Source organism: Amia ocellicauda, chromosome 11 (assembly GCF_036373705.1).
Source record: "Amia ocellicauda isolate fAmiCal2 chromosome 11, fAmiCal2.hap1, whole genome shotgun sequence".
Taxonomy (NCBI): Eukaryota; Metazoa; Chordata; class Actinopteri; order Amiiformes; family Amiidae; genus Amia; species Amia ocellicauda.
In genome coordinates, this window is record NC_089860.1 from 21,432,562 (window position 1) to 21,448,250 (window position 15,689).

Below are 15,689 nucleotides of genomic sequence, written 5' to 3' on the forward strand. Positions count from 1 at the left end.
AAATGTGAGTCATATACTCAAAACAGAAGAACCTGCTAGATACAGAAGTCAATATATCAAATGAATCACATACGATTGACAATTAAATCGACAAGGAACATTGAGGATACATAAGGAAATCTGAAGAAAGAAAGAAAAAGAATGAAAGGAAAAGAAAGAAAGAGAAATCTTCAAATGAACAATCCAGAAAATATCCTATGAAAAACAGCTGTCTATATTTAATCAAGACGAATCAACAAGGAGTTTAAACAACTCATTTATAATTTAGATTTGCATATATTAAGCTTCTTGTTTTAATCTTTTTATTAATATGCATGGATGATATTGTATAAATATTCAGCTTTATGCAAATACTAGACACATTTTCTGTTTGTATTTCATTTTATTTCCCAGCTGTGGCTCGTCATTTTTATGCAGGGCAACAGATTACCAAAAATTAAGTCACAGCATGAAAGAATATAAACATTTCTAAATTAAATCTCAAAAAGGACCATGTTACTGTACAGCCTGACTTAAAAATCTACCAATTTATTACACAATATACAAGACTCCCTTTTGTAATAAACGTAACATAAGGTGTCTTCATGATTTGACCTCAATTAACCTTTGAACTGTTTCTTAAAATCATCTAGGAGACAAAGGGAGCAGGATTTGTTAATCAATTTTGTAATTACATAATCTCTTCTCTGCTGTTGTTGTTGTTGAAGTTCTTCTATATTACATATTTTTTAAAGGTTTGTTTTTATCTTGGAAGGAAGTAAAACTGAACTGATAAGGAGCTAAAACTATAACTGGGTGATTCATTGTTGGTTGTATCATGGAATACTATCCACAGGCCCCTAAACAAGTACCAGGACATTTTCTTATTGTACATATATCTTCACAACAAAGACCTGAAGGATTTAAATCAGGGTAGAACATGGTTATCTCACACCACAATGCTTACAAATTGCATAGAAGGATAACAGGAAGAAAATATTTGTCTATGATCATTTTCATTTTACCATTCATGATAAGGATTTTACAACCCTTTACAAATGATACTAATGTGCAAGAAAATACTACTACTATTGTATAAACAAGGGATGCATACAGTATTTGTTTGTATACATTTGCAACATGCCACAGCAGGCAATTTAATGATTTTATACACACACACACAAATACAATTTGCATGTTATTTTTCAGTGTCAATTAAGGTAACCAAATATTGAAACTGGTTTACAACATATCACAAACAGCTTGCTTTGAATTACTGACAGCTAATTCATATATATATATTTGTTTTCACTTTCTCCTAGGTCAAAATTGGACATACATACATATTTGAAAGGGTAACATGTTTAATTAAATACTTACAGCACTTATAGTAGTATGTAGAACATGTCAGAAGGTAGCAGCAGGTAGGCCTTAATAACAGCAGAAAAGTTCACTTTTAATTATATTATTATCAGGAATTTCCGACATAAATCCATGAGATATCCTACTGAGGTATTAAATGTAAAATAAAGCGAAAGCCAAAGGTGAATAAAAGCGGTAAATTTGTATTTTATGGGTCGACTAACATATATGAAAGGACTGTTTTCATGCATCTTTTGGACTATAGTCTTCAAAACGCTTAATACGTGTTGTTATAAATTAACAATAGCTGAGATATACACAATTGATATTGCAAACGGGTAAAATGTAAAATGGTGTAACTTAACATGTTCACAGCTTTTACTGTCCCTTCATAAAGGGGCTCACTACGCAAAAATATATGATGTCAGAAAACGGTGAAATTGCCTTTTCCTCTCCTCCACACCAAAACAGCCCTTCAAATAAAAGTCATCATTCCCCTAAACGTAAGGACTTTACATTGCAAATGATGGGAGGATTCGTCTAAGGTACTGCAGCTTTTCACAGCTTTTCCGAGGCGTTTTACTCCGTCGAAAGTGTTAAAACTCATGAATATTGCAAATTCAAGAAAAGAAGAAGAAAAAAAAAGGTAGTGTCTCTTTAAGAGCGGAAACCTTGTCTGAAACAATTGGACAACCCCCAACAAGTCCTCCCGCCTGTCAATCAGCGGCGGGGCGCTTTGATGTCGGCAGCCCTCGCCTCGCCTCGGCGCTGATGCACTATTGGTCGCCGCCGGGCTGCGTTACTTTCGCCGCTGCTCTGCCGAACAACTTTGGTCTGGTTGTGTCGCTTTGCCAGATCCGAGTGCATCCGCAGCAGTGCAGAGAAACACACACACAAACTTTGGGGTTTCTTCCGAAGAAAAGTCCTGTCTTTCTTTTTTTTGGTCGGTCTTAGCACAACATGCCTCAGCTGAATAGCGGCGGAGGGGATGATCTCGGCGCTAACGACGAGATGATCTCCTTCAAGGACGAGGGGGAGCAGGACGAGAAGATCCCGGAGAACGCGCTGACCGAGCGGGACCTGGCGGACCTGAAGTCGTCCCTGGTACACGAGTCGGAGATCCACCAGGGCGCTGCGGCGGCGGCGGACCCGGGGGTGAGAGAGCCGCAGCCGCGCCGTGGCGGATCCGTTACTTTCTCCCAACTTTGCGCTGCTGTTATTGTCGTTGCTGTGTCGCTGTGGTGTTAAAACTTGTCTCTGTGTCCTCCGCTCGGGTGTCCGCAGGCCATCAGACGTGCACAGCAGGAGGAGCACAGGCTTTACGCGGACAAGCACAGAGACCATCTGGAGGACGGTGAGTGTGCAGCGCTGGGGTGGGATGCGCCTGTGCAGATGTGAGGGGCAGCAATGTGCACATGTGTCCCGTGTCCTGCGGGTCACACCTGCGGGCTTCCAGCTACATCAGTGTGCACAAGTGTCCTAGCTCTGTTGGGCTGACTTGAGAGAATGCAAAAACTGGAGACTCGGATTATTTTGCCATCAAAGTTGATTTAAGTTTGTGTTGACCTGCAGGCTGACATGTGTAACTTGCGCGTATATATATATATATATACTGCTGATAATGTGGTCTCCATCATCACACCAGGCGCCACAAGTTGTAGTGCTGAACTGCCCGTGTGTTGATTGAGACGCAGCCAGTTGCCCTGCAAACCGGCTGTTTTGACGATCTTGTTTTCATTTCATGTTGATGAGATGAGATGACACGCCACCGCAAATGGTGTTAAGCGACCACAGATGTGTCGGTCACAGAGGCCAACAACAACAACAAAAAAAGCACCTTCCTTACCTTTGCTGTAATGTGTAAACAACAATAACCATAAAGCAGAAACACGATGGGAGGAATAAGAGTGCATCTCAGATTGTGATGTGGACTCCACCTGACTCACTAAGGGTTTCACATGAGCTGATTTTACTCATTGACAGTCTAGCACATGGCACCATGAAGTTTTTTTAACTTGTTCGGGCTGCAGACAGACATCTTAAAGAGGAAAAAGTACTTAAGTGTTACTATATATGTGTATTATTATTTTTGTAATTAATGTTATTGCTACAGTACTAAATTTTTAATTTGGTAGTCCTGTATTCAGTAGCAAAAAGGTGTGTTTAATGATCTTTTGCAACATTATAAATGCATAACATTTACATTTGATTCAATATTGATTGACTAATCCCACACAAGATTTCATCCCACTAATTTGACTCTTTTTTCAGTGACTAAACGTCAAGATGCAGGAATGTACAAAGCTTCTGCCTATTCTGGATACCCATTTCTGATGCTGCCTGACTCGTACATCCCTAATGGATCTATGTCTCCATCTGTAAGTGCCCCTCTCTCTGAAAATGTAATGTGTGCAACACTGTTTGTTGGAATGAAAATGTCTTTTTGATGCATGTTGTTTTTGTTTTTCTCTATGGCGATCACTGTACATATTGACGTCCATGAGTTTTAGTTACTCGGGTATGCATAGAAGTTTAAATTTCAAGACAAAACTTATTCTAGTGTCTGCGTTTTGTGTTTTAGTTTCTTTTGTGCTGCTTGCATTTCCTGACGTCAAGATCCACAAAAGAAAGAAAAACAAATATACAGATGTAGAAAAGAAAAAAAGTAATTGCAAGGCATTGATGTGTATGTATAAAAAGAGCTTTGTGTATCATGCCCAAACTAAAAAGAGGTCTATACTCATCTCTGCTTTCAAATGCGTCTCAGGATTTACCACACAAAAGCAGCTGAGGGGGTACAGTGCTTGTGCCTCCCCAGATAAAATAATGTGAATTAAAATGACTCCTTACGAAGTGCAATGTAAACTCAAGATCTTTTCACCTTTCAAATGTTCATAAAAATGAAAACTTCACATCAGTGAGAACCTTTCACATTACAGACATTTCCTTGTAAGTGAAGTATACACTCATACGAACCCAGATTTATTTTCCAATATGTTGTTTTTCATTATTGAGAGGAGATATACAGTAATGTTTGTATACATTGTTTTTATGTCACGGTAAGTTTATGATAATCGTGGGTTTTGTTTTGTTTTGTTTTCCTTTGAGATTTCAAAGTGAGTCACAGTTCTCTTAACCTGTGCTGTACGTATTTTGTTTAATAAAGTTGACTCCGCTGTCAGGTATCACGCCCAAGCGTGTTGACACCGGATATAAGGCCGATTGCTTCTGACCACCCTCATGGTGTCTGAGATACCTCGACATTGTATTACAACTGTAAAACCTCTGAAGTGATTTTCGTACTGTTATTTACAGTATCATATATACACTCTGGAAGAGCTGTGGATTTGTACTTGAACATAGTGCATTGGACCTTAAAATGAAATCTATGAGTTTAGGACAGACTTTTTGCTGATGACCAGACACAGTTTTCACTCATATTTACATTTTGTATTTAGATTTGTAATAGGATTAAAATAATTTAAAGTCAAACTGATAGTTACTTAGTTTGTAAATTGTAATGCTTGAAGTAAATAGGAAATACAGGAAACACAATATTGAGCGTTATTTTTTACATCACTGAATTGCCATATTAAATATTAAAGCCAGTCAAAATCTTAAATCAAGATTCCTTTAACTTTTTCTCTTAATCAGCTTTCCCCTGGAATCTGTTTTATTAATAAAAAAATTTTTTTTTTATTAAATCTTGGAAATTATAATTATGTAATATCATAAAATAAGAATAAAGATTATCATAGATATCAACAAGTATATAAAACGGAAGAGTTGCTGTTGTCTAATTTTGTAATGGAGTAAGGTAGGTACACTTACTCCATACACTCTGCAAAACATAGGACCATATAATTTTTTCCTGTCTCGTTATGTAAACACTTTCCTAATGAGTTGAACAATTATGAAGTCTGCAAATGTCACACAAGGCTTTCAGACTGCCAATTTAAGTTAAGAAAGGAAATGTGTAATGCTTTTTTTTTATAGGCTGTGTCCCTATTGTTGGTTTTCCTCCATTAAAAAAAAAAAATGATTTCTTAAATTTAACACCACATTAGAGAGGGTTAATGAATTTCAGCCATAGTGTTAAACAAAATATGTAGAAGGAATAAAGCCTATTTTCCCAAGGTTTCAAGACATATTGCAATACCTACTTGTAGATTCTTTATAATTAACAAACAGGCCGCAGAAAATACCTGCTACATGAAATGGAAGTTAGTGATTATAGCATAAGAGATGGGTGTAAAAGAAAAACAACTGCGGCTGACAAAACATTGCATTTATGTTTCAGCAATGATGTTCACCTTATGTCTGCCTTGCAATCTCTCAGCCCAGAGGCATCTTGTATTTTAAGGTCTTTTTAGGTTCTGTCTATCATAATTTACTTGTGTCGTACAAGAGTGGAGTAGTGGTTAGGGCTCTGGGCTCTGGACTCTGGAGCAGAGGGTTGTGGGTTCATTCCCAGGTGAGGGACAGAGCTGTTGTGCCCTTGATTGCTCCAGTTGCCCAGCTGGGTAATGTAAATGTAAGTTAATGTGATGCATTGTAACAATTGTAAGTCACCCTGGATAACTCTGTCTGCTAAGAAATTGAGTAGTAGTAGTAATAATAATAATACTTCACGTCAAGTCCTCATTCAGTTTCTTGCAAACTGGAATTGGTGTAAGCTGCTGTATCTTGACAAACATATGACAGTTTAATATCATTAAATATTCTTTCTTTAAAGTATTCCAATCCATGTAACGTAAAGGTCTAAAAATCATGTCACACGTCCATTAGAACAACATGTATTTTCTTAGTAATTTTATATAGCTCTTGGAAATACCACTAAGGGGTCTGGGAAACAATTCAGAGACAGTAAATAGGATACAAATACAAGAGGTTGATCAATTGATCTTTGAATATCTCAAGTACATTTTATTACAAAGGCCTTTCCCCCTTAGGTAATTAAAGTGTATTTATTCATTTAAATTTAATGTCAGCATCTTTCTCAATTGCCAGTGAATTACGTAACTTTTTCTGAGAAGTTCTGTACTTTTGTTAAAAGCTGAAGCTGCAACGACAGAAGTATTTAATTCCTCTAAAGCCAACACTGAGTGTTTCATCCAGGGATAAATTAATGCACATATATTCTCACAATGATCTATTTTTTTCATGGGAAATGTATTTATTTCCATCTAAGTTATTAATGTAGTTATCAGCAATACTCACTGATACATTTCTTTTAAGGATTTGTGAGTGCCTGGAGAGACTTAATATCACTTTATTGGATGAACAATTGTGCTTCCAAATTTGATGTTCTTTGATCGGGGAGAGAGTGGGGGTTGGGGGGGTTGTAATTTTCTGGATTACAAGAGGACACAGTTGAATTTAAGGGGATCAGCAGTAAATGCTCGGGTGGGTCATCAGAGAGGGACATTTCTGAAATAAAAACCTTTCTCGTCATATTTCCAAAGTGAAATTTTCAATAACTTAATTTCTTCAGCCAGGAATTTTCAGCTCTGGGCTTTAGAGATCTGTCCTCCTCCCGGCTGCTCGTCCCAAGAGGGATTAAGAGGATGTTTGTGGCTGCTTTTACAAGAGGAGGGTTACCCTCTCAAGCTAATCAGAAAAGAACAAAGGAGCTGTGATGTGGAATATGTGGTCCTTCAAGAGGAAGACGGGCAGAAACTTGCTTGGCAAAACAAAGAAAAGAAAAGGGAGAAAGAAAAAAAAAAACATTCCCGCTGATGCAGTAGTTCCATCTTTGCTGCTTTAATTTTTAATGATGGAAATGATTGACACTTTATTCTTGAAATGACTGGAGTATGCCAGTACATTGGCTTTTTCTGTAGTTACGATTTTGCTGCAGTTCTCACAACCCCTACACACATTTGCCAAAGCTAAAGAAATTAGGCTTGGCATTAAATGTGCCAAGCATATTCTCAATTAAATATAAATAGAGTGTCTGTAACTCACTAGCTAATGTTAGGATTGATGTTCATTTTCTAAGAAAGCTTGTATTTACCAACCTTTTCACCTTCACAGTTAGAGCTGGGAGAGGAAACTGTCTAGATGTCCATGTTTCATTGGCTGCTTGCATTTGATTTTCTTGGTGCCTGCTTTTTACTTGTATCCAGCACACTGCAGTGTTTATCCATTGAAAGCTGTGGATTTAATTATCTCTCTCCGTGTTTAAAGAAAAGGGAATGTTAAAGTAATCAGGTGAAACAAAACTTGAAGGATGAGGCTTACACAAGAGAGTGCTGTAATTGTTCAAAAGAACAGAGCCCACTGGGAGGGAGAGAGACCAGTGATTCGCATCCAATCTAAAGGATCTCAGCCATCTTCACTTTGATAACTTAATTAAAATAATATCCCTTCAGCTGTTTACTTAGATTTGAATTGAGTACATTTAGCAAAGCCTTGTTTTTATTTAGTCGCCCCCCCCCCAGCTCCTAATCCCATCTTGTTCCTGAGGCATTAGTCTCTAGTTACCGTCAACCAACAAACAGAAAGCAAACTGAGACTCTTTTTGGGAGAGGGGAGACTTCCAGTGTTGCTTGACCATTGACACATTGTGGCTGTCACTTTGGAAATGTCTGTGGAAATTTGACTTTTTTTAAATGATTGTGTAGTTATTAGTATCTAGTTTTGTAAAGAAAATATATAATTAGGTGGAGGATGGTGGTGTTAATGCGCTTTTAAGTTACTTCTGCAGTGTCTGACAACATTGACATCAGCAAAGCACTATGGTTCTTTGGAGATACAGTTTAGTGGAAGGAAGAGTTCTATGTTCTATGATATCTGTAGAACAGATTAGTCTGTTTGTTTTTATCAATTTCTTCCCATGTTTATTCCTCTCTGATACTGTAAGATGTACTATGTCTTTTGCACATGTGGCGAAGTGCCGGAATAGAATATAATAGAATAGAACAGCTTTTGGGTCATGGGTTTACATGCAATGGCTTCACTTGATGCAAATAGCATGTTGCAGTGTGACTGAATTGAAAATGTGAATCATAATACATTTCCAGAATGTATTTGGTCCACATACCTTGTCTTGACTTAGACCAGCTCACTTCTTCATGGTCATCCCAGTACAACATGCAAGTGAAGTGTGGCCTTTCAAATTTGATATTCTATATGCAATCGTATCGTTTTTTTGTCACTTGTGATAGTATCAGCAAAGTTTCGGTGTTCTACAAATTGCTTCATTCCTGGTGTTTAACAGAAACACTAGTATATATCTAATCCTTAAGTGTTTGTCATCCTCCAGATCAAGGGATTCATTAAGTTTAAAGTCATGGATTATACATTCCTGGATCACTCTCCCCTGTTCCACATTGTGAAGTACTGTTGACACTGGCTTGTTAAACCAACCCTTAGTCTCTGGGCAAACAGTGGCAGGCACATGGGCTTAGCCTCTGTAATCCATCCATGCAGGGTAAGGGTTGACAATCCTGCTCTACACTTCTGACTGGCAACGATAAGGAGCTGTCTCTGGATTACTCTTTCTAAGGACAAGAAAAGCAGATTTATATTGGTTGTGAGCTACTTGTAACTTGTAAAGCAGTGTTTAAGCCAAAGATTAATTAATTGAAAACAAGTTAAGGGAGGGGTTTGGATTGGGGAAAGGTTAACACTCAAACTTCCAGTGTTCCTCAATGGGAGACCTGGAATCCAGTCCAGCTTGGGCCACAAGTGACTTCCAACTAGATGTTTCAGCTTAGCTGCCTTAACCAAAGCTGCAGTGTAATTCAGCCACTTCTGAAGGCAGTCTACAAAGCCAGGAGCTAGAGGGGCTAAGAATGAGCTTCTCAAGGGCAAGTTTGTCTCATGTTGTCTCGTATGACAGATCATGGTGGACCATGGCCTACACACCATTACAATTCTTTTATGCCTTTGTAAATGATGGACACAGAGACACCCCCATTCCGGTGCTGTTACACAATGTTCAGCCATTCAGTTTAAGCCCTAACAGAAAGGCACAGAGGCCACTTAAGTTGTATAACCACAATGGTTCATCATACATCACAAGTGCAGGAGAGCACAGGTAGTTGTCACAGAGCATAACAGTGAATCGCACAGCGAAGACACTTCTGTTTCATAGATTTGTGTTGACTGTCAAACTGCAGTTACACTGAAAGGCAGTGGACACATTAAAAGGCACAAAAGAAGTTAAAATGTCATCTGAAAAAAATGTAAATGATAATAAGGGGCACCTTCATCTGTCTGTTAAAGTAGTACATTGACTTCAATGAAGAGAAGTACCTCAGAGTAACGTAATCTATTTTAAGTTTTTCAAAAATGTATTTATTTTTAATATTTGAACCTATGGAATCTCTGTCCTGGTGTATGTATTTATGTATTCAGAAATATACAGTTAAACCCTGGAAAATAGGAAAAGGCCCTTATATTTTATTTATATGATTTAATAAAATGACTTTGGGTATCATTTTCTGTGAGGAAGCAAGACATGACGTATATGTAATTTTGTTAAGGAAAAGTTCTTAATAAGGTACTCACTATTTTATTATTTTATTTATTAAAAAATGAAGATTCATATCATCTGCAGTGTACTTTATTAGCTATTAAAATGACCGGTTCAGAGAGCAACATATATTATAAGGCTGACATACAGGGACACAAAAAGAAGGTAACTGTAAAATGCTCCTGACTCAAACTGTACTGTATTGTCAGAAGTTTCCCAGATGAGCTCCGTGGGGATTGTGATCATGTTTGTGTACTGAAATGTGCATGGGGAAGAGCTTGCACCCGAGTGATTCATTTGCTTTTACACGTGGCTGTAGAAAGTGGAGGTGCTGTCTGTATAACTTTATTTGCAGACTGAGATGAAGCCCTGCCCAAGCACAGATGTAGGTTTCTCAGACCTGAGTTAATAAACCACAGGAAGAGAATCACCTGGGTGAAAATAGACTGCTCCTTTGCAAGTGTTGGTATGCAAAAAAAAAACACCAATTCTCATGTTTACATGCATTATCAAATCAAATCTAATATTATAGATGCGCTACTTTTTACACACATGCATTTTTAGATTGATGTTTTCCTATGCGTTTTTTCTTTTTTCTTTTTTATGTCTAACACACTTAACTGGTATTACAATCCGTTCTTGGCATGAGATGTCATATTTTACCTCTGGGACCATGTGACCACCAAACGTAGCACACTTGTTTTGTTTCGGTTCTTGTCATGTAGGCATCATATCTCCCTTGTTTCCTTTAAATCTGGCAACACGTTCATATGTTCAGCAGGACACTTTAATTTACCATTCATGTCTGAAATGACTCATTCCCAGTTATAGATTTAGTACTTTTCTTAAAATGTACAGATTTACTGTATCTATTATTTAAGAAAAAATCCCTTTAATAAATAAAAGTTAATGTGGTGAACACGAAATTGCTCACTGCATTATTATTATTACTACTGTTACTTTTACTGTTATTATTATTTTGGTGTGGTAGAGAATCTGTTGGTATTAGCAGATTTGACATTATAGAAGAAATGCTCCTGCATGCTTTAGGGAATCGGCACACTGCTGAATTTAAATAGTTTTCAATGACTTCAGCATCTGAATATTGCCTACGGATGCATTTTTTTTCTCCCCCCAAAAACGTCTGCAACACAGATGTCAGTAGCACAGCAGAGTCAGTGTTGTGTAGAGTGATGCACAGCCTACTATACAAAGGTGATTCACTAAGCTGTGAAATGGGAGAAGGCCAGCTGACTCACACATTCTCACTATGCTGTGCTACAGCTCCAGATCCATTTGTTAACCTTTGTGTGAGTGGTCACCCGTGTGACAGACTGAACGATGGCCTGGGAAGAAAGACAGGGAGAGGAAATGGTCAATCCTGAAGTGTGAAGTTCAAAAGTGGGTGCTATGGCCGGGCTGTCACAGATTGCACTCGGGAATGCGCTGGGGCTCTTGTTTTCACAGCTCTCGGGAGCAGACACCGAGAGCGTCCAGCTGTCACGCTAAACAACAGCTGGATGTGGGAAAATGACTCCTGGTTAAAAATCTAATTTTCTCTAGTTTCAGATTCGAGTCAACAGTCTCTGTTTTTAATCATTTCAGTGGGTCAGAAGGATGGCAGTATAGGGTAGCCTTTGAAGTCCGTAAAATAAAAAAATAGTGAGCCATTTTAAAAGTTGATAACCAATGAAGTGTTTTCTTTTGTGGCAGGTTACAGTATATTCACATGTATTAAACATTTGTACAAGTAGCAGGGACTTGTGAACATTGAGGACTGCATGTTTCAACATATTATTTCTTCAAACACAAGGGTCATAAGGAAGTGGATAATTTGTTTATGCAGCCCTGTGTCATTGTGTGTCTGGACAGTATAGCATGTGTGTTTAGAGACCGTTGAAAGCTTTCATCTTTGGGTGTTCGGTCTGTACAGGTCTAAAATGGTCAAATGCCTTTCTGTGTCATATTGAGCAACGGTTGCGTTTGTGTGATAATTACTATAATTTGAACATAACTCTTTAACGCAAATTACACGCAGAATGACATGTTTGGCCATGTCCGGTATAGACCGTTTTCAGTGCCACAAAACTAGTGTGGGGTTAAAACGTATCCCTTGAGGTTGTTTCCCCCCCTAAGCCATTCTTTTAGATACACAACACTACAAAAGAGTCACACATTATACATAGTTAAATAATACTGTAGATCCAAACATCTGCAAACATCTCTAGGAAAAACCTTAACAGCAGTGGCCTCATGGGTTGGCCCCTGTAGTACTGCCTGCTGGGAGAGGGGTATCCGATGCAGCAGGATTACACTAGCCTGATCACACCCACGTGTGCCTGCCCTATGTGTCTGAAATGGCTCCACCAGGTCTGTAGTTTTTTGTTTTTATGTTTCTTGTTCACATGGGGGTGGCAGGCAGTGCCTGTCCCCATTTAAATAAATTCAAGTGATCGCCACGACACAACACATCCCAGCCTTGTCACCGATCCTGCGTGATTTGTCATCCAGAGAAAAGTATAGCATGCATGTGATTGTACAATTATCAGGTATTTTCCTGGGAAACCATATTGCCATTTGTGAGTGATTCATCATTAGATGTGCTTGCCTATTTACACAGAGCAAGAATATGTTTGTAAATACTTTTTTTGTAGATACTTAAAGAGGTTATGAGTCTTGTCAGCATAAGGAAGTGGAACCTTGCAAAAGATTAAGACAATGGGTATTGCATAGAACTTCTCTGTTTCTGCAAACTACAAGGGATTTGTGAGGTTCATAAAACATTTCAGTTTTACTTTTCATGAAAAAATAGATCTTGAACCCTTGGGAGTATTTTAGAGGATGCACAACATAATGGAGAGAAGTATATGAAAAGATTGAGAAACAGCCAAGCAACTCACGGGGGACACTCTCCACAGTAATTTATAGTTTTCCCTCATGAGTGAAGCATTTCTGTTTTTTTCCATTTTGAATCATGGTGTAGTCTGTTTTTCCTACGTGTATGGAATTAATTTGTTTGTTTGTTTTGCCTTCTCAGACTTCAAAAGATTTATTTTTTTGTAGTTTGTGCAGAGCATTAAGATTGATCATTGTGAAAGTAATGCACTCAAAACTGAGAGTATAAAGTACAGGTCAGGACTATTTGGTTGTATTAGACACAACTATTATATTTTTCATGATGTGTCAGTCAGAATTTGTATGACTAATGCCAAACAAATGTAGTTGTGCAACATAAATATTCTGTGCAGAAACAGGCAAAGAACATTTTATGTTATTAATCTTCTCTTTTTTGCGGGGTGTGGATATTGCCACCTTAACAGCTGGAAATATCCAAAGGGAATTTTGAGGTTTTACCAACTGGCAAATAGTGTCAGTGATATAGTGTAGGGCGCTACACTGGCAAGAACTTAATTGCAGTTTCTATGTTAAATTGTAAGCTAAAATAAATTTTTGGAGAAGAATATTTTTAGCCAGGCAAACTTATATATCTAAACATATACTCTTTTTTTTAAGAGTAGAAGTATGTGTGTATCTTGTTTATGTGCCTTTATATTCTTCTAATTGCTTAGTTCTTTTAAAGATACTGCAGAAGTCTATTGGATACTAGTGGAAATATTTGATTAACACAGCATATACTTGTTCATATGAGGCAACGCATGATATCCAGTACAATTTCTATTTGTCACCAAGAAATTATCATGAACCAAGCATTTTAATTTAAGTGAAACATTTGTTTTTGTGCAAACTTAGGCTATTGTTTAATCTTAAAAGATGATTGTTTATATATATATTTTCCTGCTTTATATTATTAGGAAACTTTCATCCAGATAAGGCGTTTATTGAGGCCATGTGAGATGGCAACTTCAGATTACTTTGTGGCTGTTACACTGGTGTTTTTTTTAACCTTACATTTAAATACTTAACAGGCCAGTACTTTGTTATAACCAAACACCACACACTGTGGCATTGTGACTTAATATTCCTCCAAAACAGATCATGGTCTAACCAACAATTAGCAACAGTTCAATGATGAAAGTCTTTTTCACAGCTCAGGAAATCTCTGATTGGCTCAAACAAAGAAGAATGACACCATCGTCACACAGCGTATCAGCGCAGAAAACCTGAAGCGTGATTGAGAATACATCTTTAAATTTGAAACTTCTGTTAAAAATGAAGTGGCCACATTTGAAATTCCAGGCTAGTTTTCATAGGAGCTGGTTTGGGACAAGGGTTGTGTTTTCTGTTAAGAATGACTATTGCAACATGGGCTGAAGTCAATTCAGGATGTGCCTACATAGAAGTACATTTTTTTAAGGGAAGCCGGCAGAATTCCAACACCCAGAATTTCCCAGTATAGCTGTCGTTTATTTAGGGAAGTCTTGATAGCTTGACAACTTTCGCCACCACAGTAAAGTAACTGAAGCAATGCATTCTCTGTGACTGTTGTTGCTTCCATAGAATTGTCAATGATTAATGTGAAAATCTAGAACAGTGTCTTAGTAGAACAGCAAAAACATTATCCCACGGAGCGAGGAAGGAAGGAAGGAAGGAAGATGTGTATGACATTCCTCAATATGGACAAACCAGGCATTTAATTGGTTAAATAAGAGCCATCCCTGCTCCGCCAAGCTACTCGGTCCCTTTCAAATGTTATGGAATGTGGTTTTCAGTGTGGTTTTTCCCCTATGGTCCTCTGGAGCCAACTGGAAACCATTTCACTTCTAAAAATAGGGCTTTGCTTATGGGATTGAGAACAAGGTCTTTGTAGATATCAAACGAGAAAAAAAAAAATCTTTTCAAAAATTGCATTGCGTTTTAAATGGTTAGCATGAAAGTCATTAACATTCTGCCATTTCATTTGAATCAGATGGGAAGCTCGTTTTTAATGGTTGAGCCTGAAGAACGGCATGATGGGGAAAATTAAGTTAACTGCACCAATGTGGGGTTACTAAGAGACCCCCACAGCTTCTGTCACAGCTTATTTGATGTTGTTCATATGCCACTATGTCTCTGTCATTAGCACCCATTATACCAACTCTTGCAACAGCTTTGTTGTTGTATTTTAATTACACTTTATAGTTATCTATTTAATTAGATTTGTTTGTTTTTAACAGGGATCGCACTGAAGCGGGTAAGTGTCGTCCCTGACAGATTCAGACGTGGAACGTGAAATCTGTTTAAAACATCTTAAATATATTAATATCTTCAGTAGCACTTTAAATCAGCTATGACCACATCCACCATGAGGCATGCATTAGTGAAACAGATAATAACTAGTCAGTGCCTTTGAAGTAGAATTGATCTCTCCAGTCATTTTTAAACATAAACTGAATTGGATAAAAACAATTTTAAGAAAAGAGCTGAAACATTTTCCAGGTGTCTGTGTGGGGATTGTAATTGGTGCCCTGCCTGCAACTATTCTGTGTCTTTTTTCATCCATTCTTCAAGAATTCACAGTTGTTTCTCCAATATGTTGGTCCTCGATATAAAGTGTCTGTGTGGGTTTCCATTGTGTTTGAACATCAGAGACCAATCTCTAGTCGCATAATTTGGTCTGTACCACCAGGGTAGGTGCATGGATCAGAACCTTATCTTGTGGTTACCCGTGAGAGAACTGTGGAGCCGAAAGCATATCATGGAGAATATCGATTCCTCCTGATGAAAGCTTATTACTTTAAAGTCTGAACCAAGGGTACAAGTTCACAGCCCCCTTTTTTAAAGCAGAATAAGACTATCCGTTTTCCATCGCAAGTAATAAGCCATTTTCGTAGCACTCGGATAAATGTTATATCATTATTATTGAAGGATGTAAGCAGAGTTGTGTGAGGCATTAAAAATAAGTAAATCTGCCTACTGCTATAGTCTT

General features: G+C 37.8%; 1 protein-coding gene across 11 annotated transcripts in view; it reads left to right on the plus strand.

Annotated features, from left to right (window-relative positions):
• The first annotated feature begins 2,070 nt into the window (after nt 1–2,070).
• Nucleotides 2,071–15,689, plus strand: part of tcf7 (transcription factor 7) — a 52,245-nt gene continuing 38,626 nt past the window's right edge. For 5 of the 11 annotated variants that reach the window (XM_066716900.1, XM_066716904.1, XM_066716906.1 and 2 more), the window contains exons 1-3: nt 2,072–2,496; nt 2,626–2,695; nt 3,613–3,719. In XM_066716900.1, coding sequence (XP_066572997.1) covers nt 2,302–2,496; nt 2,626–2,695; nt 3,613–3,719 — 372 coding nt within the window. In that variant the 5' untranslated portion in view covers nt 2,072–2,301. Of the gene's footprint in view, nt 2,497–2,625; nt 2,696–3,612; nt 3,720–15,689 lie in introns of all 11 variants that reach the window. The other 6 variants (XM_066716902.1, XM_066716903.1, XM_066716909.1 and 3 more) reach the window with 3 other exon arrangements.